Source organism: Gavialis gangeticus, unplaced genomic scaffold, assembly GCF_001723915.1.
Source record: "Gavialis gangeticus isolate Ggan-Ray unplaced genomic scaffold, GavGan_comp1, whole genome shotgun sequence".
In the NCBI taxonomy this organism is placed as follows: Eukaryota; Metazoa; Chordata; order Crocodylia; family Gavialidae; genus Gavialis; species Gavialis gangeticus.
In genome coordinates this window covers 16931442-16943517 of record NW_017729029.1, presented here as the reverse complement: position 1 = coordinate 16943517, position 12076 = coordinate 16931442, and the positions used below count along the sequence as shown (strand labels likewise).

Genomic DNA, 12076 nt, shown 5'->3' with positions numbered 1-12076 from the left:
ACAGTGTCAAAAGCCTTCCGGAAGTCCAGGAAGACTATGTCCACTGCTACCCCTGCATCTAATGATCTGGTGATCTGATCGTAAAAGGCCACCAGGTTGGTCTGACAGGACCTGCCACTGATGAACCCGTGTTGGTTGCCCCTAAGCATGCAGTCCCCTGCTGGCCCCTCATAGATGTGTGCCAGAATAATTTTCTCAAACAGCTTGCCTAGGATTGAGGTAAGACTAACTGGCCTATAGTTTCCCAGGAACATTTGCTAGAATGCAAATGTTCCCATGGCCCCTTAGCAAGACAGCTTTCACAGCAGTACATATAGGAAGGCCCATGTCAATTGGCCATTGATCTCTAAGCACAGTTTCTGGTAACATTCATACAGAAGACCCTGGCTGGACATACAGCCCTTCTAGTTTCAAAGTATCATTTCTCCCCAGGATCAGCAAGGAGAAGAATACTGATCACAAGTGAGCTTCAAGAAACTAAGGAGCAAGCTGGGTGCAATCTCCCTTTGACTGGGAAGCTTCCTTCCCAAAAAGCATGGCATGCTCCCCAGCTACAGTGCAAATGTACATAATCTCCCAGGCCAGACCCTCATTCTTTTCAGTCACTCTTACAACGGGTACAAATCAATACTTTGCTGGCCATAAGCAGTATTTGAGTTATCTGTCAAAATGAACTGACCACATCCACAACCCTGCCAACACGAGCCCAGAATATGCCTTTGCAGCTGGAACTGGGGAGGGCCTCAGAGTTGGATAATATGGAATGAACTACGAACATGACAGAATTCCAGGTACCCATTCCCACCCCCAAAATCTCTTTTGGCAATTATTTTCCTGGCAGACACAATCTGAAGTAACAGCCTGGCATAAAACATAAAAGAGAGTCTCTCATTTTTTTCCCCATCAGATTCAAATTCAAATCTCTGCAGACACAGATGTTTGTCTCCTTCCAGACCAAATGGACAAAGGTAGGGAGCACAAACGAATTCAATTTAACCAGCATGACACTATATACACAGCCCAGATACCTGCCACCATTTGTAACTATGCTACGGCAACAGTGGAAATGTCTCCTGAAGAGCATTTCTCTCCACAAACAACTCATCCTCAGGGACTTTTATTTCAAGGTTCTTAACTGTTAAATTAAATGAGCCTCACATTAAAGACTGGCTACACATCAAGCTAATCCAAAACTATTCTCTGCTAGGAAAAAGGGAGTTTTTAGGAGACATTTGCTTACTTCTCAGACACAAATGTTTTATGCTAACTGGCATATAAAGCTTTACTATTTACCTCTGTACTGTATCTTGTATCAAACAATGCTGTGCCTTCCCATCACTACAACAAGGGAAAGTCACATTTAGGTTGAACATTAGTAAAATTTGCCTGACACTGAGATCTATTAGGCTGTGGAAAAATGTCCCAAGGGAAGTGGTGGAAGCCTCATCACTTGAGACATTTGAAACTAAACTGGACAAAGACCTAGTAAATACACTGGCAGGAAAAGTCCTGCACTGAATGAGAAATGGGCTGCATGAGATAATAGATCCCCCCCTCCCCCAACTAAGATTCTCTGGTCTGAAATTTGAAGTAACTGGACAGGAACTGCAATTGTTAAACAGTTTGCACCCAAGGGTGTTGTAATAACATACTTTTGAATGATAACTGTTAATGAACAATAATTCCTATTAATAAAATAAGCTTGCCTATCACTGCTGTTCTGAAGTTGAATGATTATGGTCACAGCAGATCCACCAAGACTGTTGCAGTGACAGCTTCAGCCTAGTGATCAAATGTTGCAAACAGGATGCAATGGACAGTGAAAAGGAGTACATACCATACACAGGAGAACACAGATCTCATGGAGGGGAAAGAAAGCATAGCTACAGATTAAATGTAGTAGAAAGGTGGGCTTGGGGAACCAGGCTGCCCTTCCACAAATGCTGCAGTCTTTTTAATGGTCTTTTGTACTATTTCTGAAAAGTACGGACTGAACTTCTTGGGTCCTCCAGAGTTCTAGTACGCCCTTCTGCCAACTGAATCACAGACACCATCATAATCACCTCCCCACAACAGCAGCTTCCCTCGGGGACTTTAGAAAAAGGTTACTGTTTTATCAAACCCAGTTTCTCACTTTGACCAGACTGCCAATAAGATTTCACTTGGGTTCAGTTTCTCCCCTTCCTACTTATTAATGAGGTACCTGTCCTGCCTTCTTGCAGAAAAAAAAAGTGCAGAAGGGAAAAAATAAATCAAATATTTCTACAGTTCAGGTGTAGCCAAAGGTCATTTCCATCTCTCACTTCTGGATCCTCCTTTCCTACATGACATGAACAGTAGCAGTGTGACAATGGCCAAGAGCATACCCAACAATGACTGGCCAGCCAGGAAGCCCATGAAAAACCTGGCCCAAAGTCATGGTTCCTTAACTAAATCTACAGATCATTTCTCTTTTAATTGTGCTGCCCAATCCCGGCTAGTTAAATGCAGCCTGACATTCCATACTTTTTCTGCCACTAACTTCCATCACCATTTACACTGACCTGGTTCCAAGAAGCATAGCAAAATGAGCTCCTGTTGATGATGTCTGTATTCATTAAGCCAGAAGGCTTCAACACAAGCCAGTTACATGTGCAGGGCCAAATCCAAAACCATCACATCATCAACAGGCTCTGTGAGCCCACTGAGCTCATGCCATGTCCAGAGAGCCACTTGTACTCTGGACAGAAGTGGAAAGGTCTTTTAACTGCTAGACTTCTACATGTCCAACTGACGCTGAAGTTAGGGAGAGAAACATTTTATTTCTTAATATCTCTATGGTTTTCATCACTTCATGTTCCAATAGCTTTTAGTACATTAAACTCCGTAAGTGAAGGGGGGGGGGGCGCGGCTCGAGTTGGGCATGAAAGGAAATGTAATTCCCTCTGCCAATGCCTAAGTTTCCTAAGAGAAGAACCCAGAATCTATAGAGTTGGGGCATCTTTACGGAGATTTGTACCTAGCCAGACCCAAAGCTTAATGGCAATGCAGCTGCACTAGGGAGAAATTTGTGCAGAAATGGATTCTGGCTGTGACTATTAACTTTTTCAGCTGAACTCTAATGTCTCCCCTGACCTCCTTTTCCCCAGTGCTGCAGACCTCCAGCTGCCCACCCACATGATGGATTTTATAATTAAATTTACTCTGAAATACTGAATCTCACACAGTCTCAGTGTGCTCACAGTAGGGCTCAACTACTCTGCACATGGAAGCTGCAGTAGAGTCCTTTCCAATACTCAGGGGTTCTGATATCCTTAGAAAGACTGTACTCAGTACCACTTCTGAGATCCTCCTCCAAACAATACAATTCTCCAGGCAGTAATTATTCATGGGACATTGCCCCTACAATACTAAAAGCTTTTGTTTGCATGCAGCCTTGAAAAGTGCAATTTGAACTCTAGGGCACTCTGAAGCCCCAATTTGTACTCTGGGCTGTAGTCAGATGTTTCTTGACAGTGTTGGGAACCCTCATAGTCACCTCTTATGGAGAATTTCACTTTGTCTCAAACCTGCCCAAGTTCAGGGTTCAAAGAACCTTTGTTATCAGTTCTCCTGGTCAGAGGCAGACTTTAGTCAACCAGTTCAGATCCAGTATCTCCAAAATTCAGAGACATTTGGATCCAGAGTTGATTCAGTCCTTCATCTGTATATACAGTAAAATATGTGAGCTATTATATACAAGTCAATGCCAATGCCATTTAGGTATAGCTAAGGATCTTGATTATAGCTTTCACACCAACACCAGAAGTTAAATTGAGCTTTAATTCTCTGGAACAGTGCTCTATTACTTTCGCTGTACCCTCCTAATTGCATTTAGACTCTCTCACTTCCAGCAGCTACAGGCTGTTACATTTGGTACTGGCTCTGTATGCTTGTGCACTGATGCAGAAGTTGCCTCAGCACAGCAGAGAAATGGGTAACCTTGAAAGAGCAAAGGAGTAAGATGCCAAGTGAAAGTCTGGAGCTACTATGACAGGACAGATGTGGAATGCAACCAGGGTGGAAGAAGGGAAGAAAATATGATCCATCAAGGAGACCCAGAAAACAAGCCAGGGTCATCTTACAATTTCAAACTACAGGTCTCCTTTAAAACTCTGCAAATGCATTTTGCTGAAGGACTCTGACCATTCCATATCAAAGTGTTATACCCCTATTCAGGGGCCAACAAGTTATGCTTTAAAGGGCCTAATTTTGTAGTCCTTATATGCTAAAATATCAATGACTTCAGAGAGATTTTTGCTAATACAAAAACTTCAGGATCAGGCCAACTGACATCAACTGCTTTAAACAGGTCTTACCGACTGACAGATATTAAAGCCAAACTGTATTCTCAGTAACAGAAGTTTCAAACTGGGAGCTGCTCCACTGTCTTCAGTGAACTTGTTTTGCATTTACACCAGTGTACTAAGAGCAAAGCAGAGTAGGCCATAAATATTTTAGCTGCTTTTCAAGCTTTGTTATTCTGTTTAAAGTGGGAAACATGACACTCATTTGATTGTTTTGCTTAATAGCAAATAATAATTCAAAGAGAAACAAACAAGTAAATGATACCTGCAATTTGCAGAGAAAACCAGATGAAAGTGGAGGGTACTAACAAGGATGGCCAGGATTAGAGAGGCTCCAATTTGTTTCCTGGCAGTTATGGAAACACCACATGGATCAGTGGTCAGCACTAACTAATACCACATGCTGAGGCAACACAACAGGGTAGGCTAGAAGTTGTTCAGCCTCATTTAAAGTGACAATCCTAGGGTATTTTAAAAGTGGCACCTCTACTCCCACTGTGCATTGCTGCCATAGTATCAGTGACAACATAAAAAGACAAAAAACCTTCCCAAACCTACTTCTAATCATAACTAAAGTCAAAGCATGCTGTTTCCTTAGGAGTCACCACCTTTAATCTAAATAAGTGAAATTGATCAAAGTTTCTTTGCCAAGAATAGGAATAAAAGAGGGCCCAATCCTGCCATCCTTGCTCACATCAGCAGTCCTGTTGACTTCTTGTGCTTTCAGGACTTTGATCCAAGTTAGTATACAAGTTAGAAGCAAGCCTCTGACTTAACCTTTTCTACCTATGTATTTATACCACGCTCATCACCATTAAATGCTGCTGCTCACTGCATTCAACCAGTTGCTGCTGCCATGTTTAATGACCACAGCAAACTATGGCAACATCAAAGAACAAGGAAAGCATATTACCATGCAAAATCCAAGACCCATTATCTGTACATTTATTACATTCTTATCTACACTCTTCCAGAAGCAAGGCACTGGAAGGACAAGAGGTCTGATCAGCAACAAGACATTGTCTTTATACTGGAAATCCCACAAGCAAACCTTTGTTTGTTACTAGGGAGGTTACAAGTAAACTCTCTAGATCCAGCCTTGTGACTTTTCCCAAAGGCCCTCACCAGACTCACCTCTGGCAATGGCATTCCATTGATGATCAGATCCGGCTGCTGGGGACTTTGCCCAGTGAAGGTGTGATGATAGATGTGGTTGGACCCTGTGTTCCTTGTGTTCTGATTCTCCACATTGAGGAAGGTACTTTCAGATCTGCGACAGCCCAGAGGCAAGGTCTGCTGATGATAGTCAAAGTAGTTGAGAGAGGAAGTAAGGGAGGAGCAGCTCACAACATTCATTTTGTCAGTCTCCTCTACATCCCGTGGTACCAGCCGGATATCGTTCTTGCTGATTTTTTTCTTCTTGCTTGATTTCTTTTGATGCCCATATGAGTACTCGGCAATTCTGTGGGACAGAAGTGGCAAAATGAATATCTAACAGCATCCTGAACCCTGATTATTAAATATTAAAAACCCCCAGGGGGTTAGCCCCATCTCCACATAAGCTTCTTATTCATGCACATTACATCATCTTTTGGGTCTTGTGGCAGAATATGGTCTTTAGTTTGTTTTCATATGTATTAAGTTTTCAGGTCAAACAGGAAAAGTAAAGAAAAAGAAACATTCCTCTGTTTTGTTTGCTGTTTATAATTGTTGATATTTAGTTACCAGGAATAAAGTTCAGCCTGCAGAAAAGAAAAAATGGAGATGTTAAAATCCACTAACTGAAAAGGGTACCTGAATTATTTTTCATATGTAATAAGTAATTTATTTTTTGCTCATGTAAATGAAGTCAGCACGAATATATTTTCCCCTTACCCCCAGATCTTCTCCCATAATACTAGTTACAGCAGCCCCCTCCTCCCCAATATTCTCATCTGGCAAGCTTGTTCCACCATACTCTAAATGCAGTTTGTGTATCAAGATTGCTTTTATTCTGACTCTTTCATCTTACCATTTAATAACTTGAAATCTTCTCTCTAACCTTTACATTCTCCCCATGTCTCCCTTCCTACACAAACCCCTTGTTGGAATTTTTTTTTCCTTCTAGAACCTGGAATACAAAAACTGCATTGTGAAAAGAAAAAAAAAAAGTTATCCTTGTTGTCCTTTTTTAATACAAGCTTCTTTTTCTCTCCCCATCTTCTTTGTACCTGATAAAAGTACGAACTGATGCTGGATGTGCACCTCTTATTCCCTTGCAATGCACTGAAGAAACAAAGTTATCATAAAACAACTTGGGAAGACGAACAACAATGCAACTGAACTTGGCATCATCTCTGTAAGTAAAGATTTCAGTGATTGTGGGACAGTGTATCATGCCATACTGAAACAGGTATGCATACAAGGTGCCAGAAATCACAATACCTCTGAAAGTAAACACATTAAACTGTACCTTGAAACATACATACACAGAGTCAAAAGTAGTCAGTTCTACTGCCTAGTATGATAAAAGGTAGGGGTTTTAAACTCAGCAATTACAATAGAGATAAATGAGAGGAATACACAACACAGGTTTATATAGAAAGGTAATATTGTATAAATATTCTTGCTTTACAAATCTAATTGCCTGAGCATGAAAAAACCACCAAGTCAAACAGCTCTCTCATATAAGATTATGCGACTCATAAATTATCACATTTTATGAAGACTTTCTACCAGATGTTGATAGGATAAGAGAGAGCGCGCACAAGTCTAAATGGGTCCATGAAATGTATGTATGGGGAAACTGATAATCAAAAACACAGCTAAGCCTATACATTACTTATCTGTGGCTGCAGCTGACTTCTCTTGATCAGATTCGCACTGATAATAGAATGTTCATCCCCTTGAGATTGTAAATAATTTAAAGGACTTCATGGGATTATTGTTGCGCAAATGATCTATACGCACGCTGACTGATCTAACAATATTTGATGAAGCTTTAATTGTTTTGTTTACCTAAATGTTTAAGTTTGGCAATGTGAGATCCCAATTACTTCCTACAGGCATTCATTTTGCTGACCTTTCTCTATTTAATTAAACTGCACTTCATTAATCCCTAAACTTTCACACTAAACCCAGTAGCTATACATACATGTTAAATTGTTAGGGGTGATACCACAATCTGATTTTCTACATTCAGATCCTATTTTTGTTTAATGGACAAAGCTGGCAAGAAATCCAGTATATTAGCTTTCACTTAAGCCTAGGCATCCCATAATAGAATGCATACAGTGCTTTATCTGCAGATGATTTTCCCCCATCAAGCAAAAGGGCTTATAAACATGCTTTATGTTGTAAAAATGGGGTATAAAAACTGAACTCTCTGTCATTATATCTGTGTAAATAAAACTTTAAAGACTGCACATTCTCCTGCACTATAAAATTGCCACAGGCAATCATACGTTTCAAAGGTAGAGCAAAATTAATTTCCATTCCTTCCATCTGAAATGATTCAGTGCTGAAGGAATGGAGAAGTCATGGCTATTTCACTAGTAACAGGATTAGACCATTTATGAGGCATTGCAGCTGCTCTTTTATGGCGTCTGATTGATATTCATGTGTGGTTAGCATTTGTCTACTAACTTGTGTAACACAGAGAATAGTAAAAGACGGACAATAATCGCATGGCTGTTACATATTCAGGGGACTCAATTTCACATATTAGCCTTTCATAACAGCTAATGCTTCAGATGCAGATATGACCCAGTGTCTCCAATTAAGGACACAGGAGCATACATACATCTATGACAAAATAATGCATTGCTGTAAATATGCTGATTGGAACATCTGATAAGATCTAAACCAACCATTACATTCTCACAGTAAAATTAGGTATATTCAAGGAAATAAGTTTCACTTGAATCTATTGTCACTTGTAACCAAGAGCTGCATGGTGAACTACATGGGCACAATAGCTCTTTTGAATAGAAAGAAAGGGCTTTAAGGACATTGCTTCACTTCACGAATTCTAGCTGAACCTTGATTTCTTTCATGGCACGTTCTCCCAGCTCCCACTTTCCTTTATATTCACCACTCCCAGAGAAAACACATATGGCCCATAGTGACATCCTCTGGTGGGGACAGGATGCAGGCAACAATGCAGAAGAATCACAAACAAATCCCCAACAAACACCAACTGCTATTGTATGTGTGGACTCAATGCTCGGAGCACCCACTATAATTCCCTCTTGGAGGAATTTCCTTTCCACCTACTCAAGGTTTCAAAAAAAATCCAGTGCTGCTTTACTACCACCAATGCAGCTGTAAGAATCATGGCTTATTTTTGCAATCATAAAAAACAAACAAACAAACCATTTTCCATCTTTTTTTTAAACAATACTATCTGCACTTGGAGGTGACTGCAGTAAGTATTCTTTCCTAAGATCCCAGAAGCAGCTGTGCAGAGCAGCTCATTTCTGCTACAGAATACATAAGAAATATTTGAATTTATATCACGGTAGACTATCAAACCACAGTATGAAATCCACTTACTCAGAATAGATTTTTTCTTCTTCCTAAAGCACTTCTCCCAAAGTAACATGCAAAAAAAAAAAGGAATCTAAAGAATTTTTTTAAAAGCAGTTTTACAATGTTCATCCTCATTCTTGCTCCTAAAGCAGATATAAATCACAAAGTGTATCATAACAATGGGAAAAAATAACCTGGATTTATACATCAAAGCACATACTGCAAGGTACAAAGAAACAAGCTGACTTTACCTGCAGTTGTAGGTCCTGATTTCCTTGTTATCCCTTTTACACTTTACTGCCACAAAGATCATGGTGACAAAAAGAATAGCTGCAATAGAACCCAGGGCAATAATGAAAATCAGTGACAAGTTAACAGATCCTATGGATTCCTGGGCATCCAGAGATGGAGACAGGTATATCAGAATCAAGGCAGATGCTGAGAGAGAAGTTTTTCCATGGTCATGGGCCACTACAATGAGCTCATAAGCGGTCTTTGAATTCTCCCCAAATGCTCTGGTGGTCCTTATCTCTCCATTGATTTGATCTATTTCAAAAAATCCTCTATCCCCTTCTACCATTTCATAGGATAGTCTTCCATTTTCACCCTCATCATAGTCATCTGCCTTGACTACAGTCACTAGGTAGCCAACCCCCGCATTCCTAGGGATGTACACTTCTGCAGTCCCATTGACCAAGGGAGGGGTAGTGATCACGGGGGTGTTGTCATTGACATCCAGGACAATCACTCTGACGGTGGCATTGCTCTGCAGGGATGGGTTGCCCCCATCTTTGGCCAAGACTTTGAATTCAAATGCCTTGGTCTGCTCATGATTGAAGGACCGCAAAGCATAGATGTCCCCAGAGTTGGGGTTGATGGAAACATAGGTGAAGACGGGCATATCCCTGACCTGAGAGGGCACAATCTGATAGGAGACGCTGCCATTAAGGCCCAGGTCAGGGTCCCTGGCAGACACAGAGAGGAGGTAAGCCCCAGGAGTGTTGTTCTCCTGCACAATGACTTGGTAGTAGGGCTTGGAGAAGTGGGGATGGTTGTCGTTTTCATCAGTGATCTTGACAGTGAAGGACTTGATGGCCTGAAGGGAAGGGATACCATTGTCCTTCGCCTGGATAGTGAGGTTATACTGGTCCCTCTGTTCCCGGTCCAGCCGGCCATCCACGAGGATGGTAGAGAAGCTCTCATACTCCTGCAGGCGGAAAGGCACATTGCCCAGCAGCTTGCACTGCACCCTGCCATTGGCACCTGAATCACGGTCGGAGACCCGCACCAAGGCAATGACATAGCCTGGAGGAGCATTCTCACTCACCTCCACCAGCTCACTGTTGACTGACAACAGGTTGATGAGGGGCGGGTTGTCATTGGCATCCTGCACAGTGACTGTCACCTTGCAGTGGGCCGGGATGGAGTTGGGCCCAAGGTCCTTGGCCTGCACATCCAGCTCATAAACATGGCCCTCCTCATAGTCAATGGCTCCACTGACTGTGATGAGGCCACTCTGGGGGTCGATCTGAAAAAGGTCACGGGCACGCTCAGACACGTAGCTGTGGAAGGAGTAGAGGACCTGCCCATTAGTACCCTCATCAGGGTCAGAAGCATTGAGGTGAAGAAGGGGGGTGCCCGGAGGTGCATTCTCAGGCACACTCACAGTGTAGGCCGGCTCCTCGAAGAGCGGGTTGTTGTCGTTGGAGTCAATAACCCGGATGCTCAGCTCCACGGTCCCCAGGTTGGGAGGATCACCACCATCCAAGGCTGTGATCAGGTAGCTGTAGTGGGACTGGGTCTCACGGTCCAGGCTCTTCTCCACCACCAGCTCAGCGAAGCGGGACCCATCGCCACGTATCTTGGTCTCCAGGCTGAAGAGGTCATTGGGGGTGATCTGGTAGCTCTGCACGCCAAAGCTGCCCGAGTCAGGGTCGTAAGCACTCTCCAGTGGCACTCGTGTGCCTGGACTGGCCGTCTCTGAGATCTCCAGCTCTATTTGGTCTGTGGGGAAGCTGGGTGCATTGTCATTCAGGTCCTTGATCTCCAGTTTGATCACACAGATCTCCATGGAGCTGGACATTACCTCCAGCGAGATCACGCACTTGGGGCTCTGGCGGCACAGCAGGTCCCGGTCGATCTTCTGCTTGGTCACCAGCAAGCCCGAATTGGGGTTGATGTCCACCAGGTGCGGCGCAGAGTTAGACACTACGCGGAAGGCAGCGGGCTGCCGTGGATCCAGCACAAAGCCGGCCTCACGGGCGTCCTTGGCCACGTTGGCGATCACAGTGCCCGCTCGCTGTTCCTCCTCCACGGAGTACTTCAGGTTGATGAGGGCCCCGGCCCTGGTCCACAGCGCAGCGGCCGCCAGCAGCAGCAGGAGCACATCCATCTCCAGCTGCCTGTTGATTCCGAGCCTGGGGGAAGCGTGGGGGGAGCAGCCGCGCTTCCTTGGGCCAGGGGGCTACGGGCTTCTCCAAGCCGCGGGTGAGGATGGCCGTGGGGGGCAAGCGGCTGCGTCCCTGGGCATCGAGGCCGGCGGGGACAGGGCTGCCCCTGCGCCTGGAAGGCGGCAATGCCTGGGCCCAGCGGGGGGGAAGGAAGCGGCAGGAGCGGCTAGCCGGGACCAGGCGGCCTCCTCATGTCTCCCAGCCCGCTAGCGCGGGGACTGGGCTGCGCCCACTAGAAGCGGCGGCCCGCGAGCGGGGGGCGGCGGCACTTCCTCCTCACGGAGCAGCCCGGAGTAGGCGGCGCAGTCACGGCCGGAGACAGCGGCCGCGCGTCCAGCGGGCGACACCCCCGGGCTGCGGGCACCGGCGCCGGACGGCAGGTGCGGGCTGGGCTGGGCTGGCTTGGGTAATCCTCCGCCTCGACCTGTCCCTGAGGCGGGCGCCTGGTGGCGGCGGCTCTGGCAAGGAAAGTTTCACTCCCGTCGTCTCCCGGCTCCGTCCGCTGCTGGCCGGGCCGGGCCGGGCTGGAAGCGGCAGCCCGGCAGGACGCGGCTCCAGAGCACTGAAGTTCTCAGGCAAATGCAAGCGCGCAGGGCGGGCTGGCGAGAGCAGAGCGCAGCCCCGCCGCGCCGGGCATAGTGCGGGTGCGGGGACAGGCGACCGCTCGCTCTCCCGGCCGCCGGCTGCCGCCGATCCGAGCCGCTGGCCGCACCATCTGGAGAGACCGAGCGGCTCTGGCCGGGGCTACGCAGGCGGCAGCCAATCCGGGGCTGGGGATCCGCGTTCCCGGCC

At 45.2% G+C, this 12076-nt stretch overlaps 1 protein-coding gene across 3 annotated transcripts in view; it reads right to left on the bottom strand.

Annotated features, from left to right (window-relative positions):
* The window catches only part of PCDH19 (protocadherin 19), a 145475-nt gene extending 133546 nt beyond the window's left edge, over positions 1–11929 (bottom strand). For all 3 annotated transcript variants that reach the window (XR_002098280.1, XM_019521367.1, XM_019521368.1), the window contains exons 1-2: positions 9086–11929; positions 5460–5787 (exon numbers count right to left, since the gene is read on the bottom strand). Coding sequence is in view for 2 of the 3 variants with exons in the window: in XM_019521367.1 (XP_019376912.1) it covers positions 5460–5787; positions 9086–11226 (2469 nt within the window). In the remaining variant the exon portion in view is untranslated. The remainder of the gene's footprint in view (positions 1–5459; positions 5788–9085) is intronic.
* Positions 11930–12076: the final 147 nt, after the last annotated feature.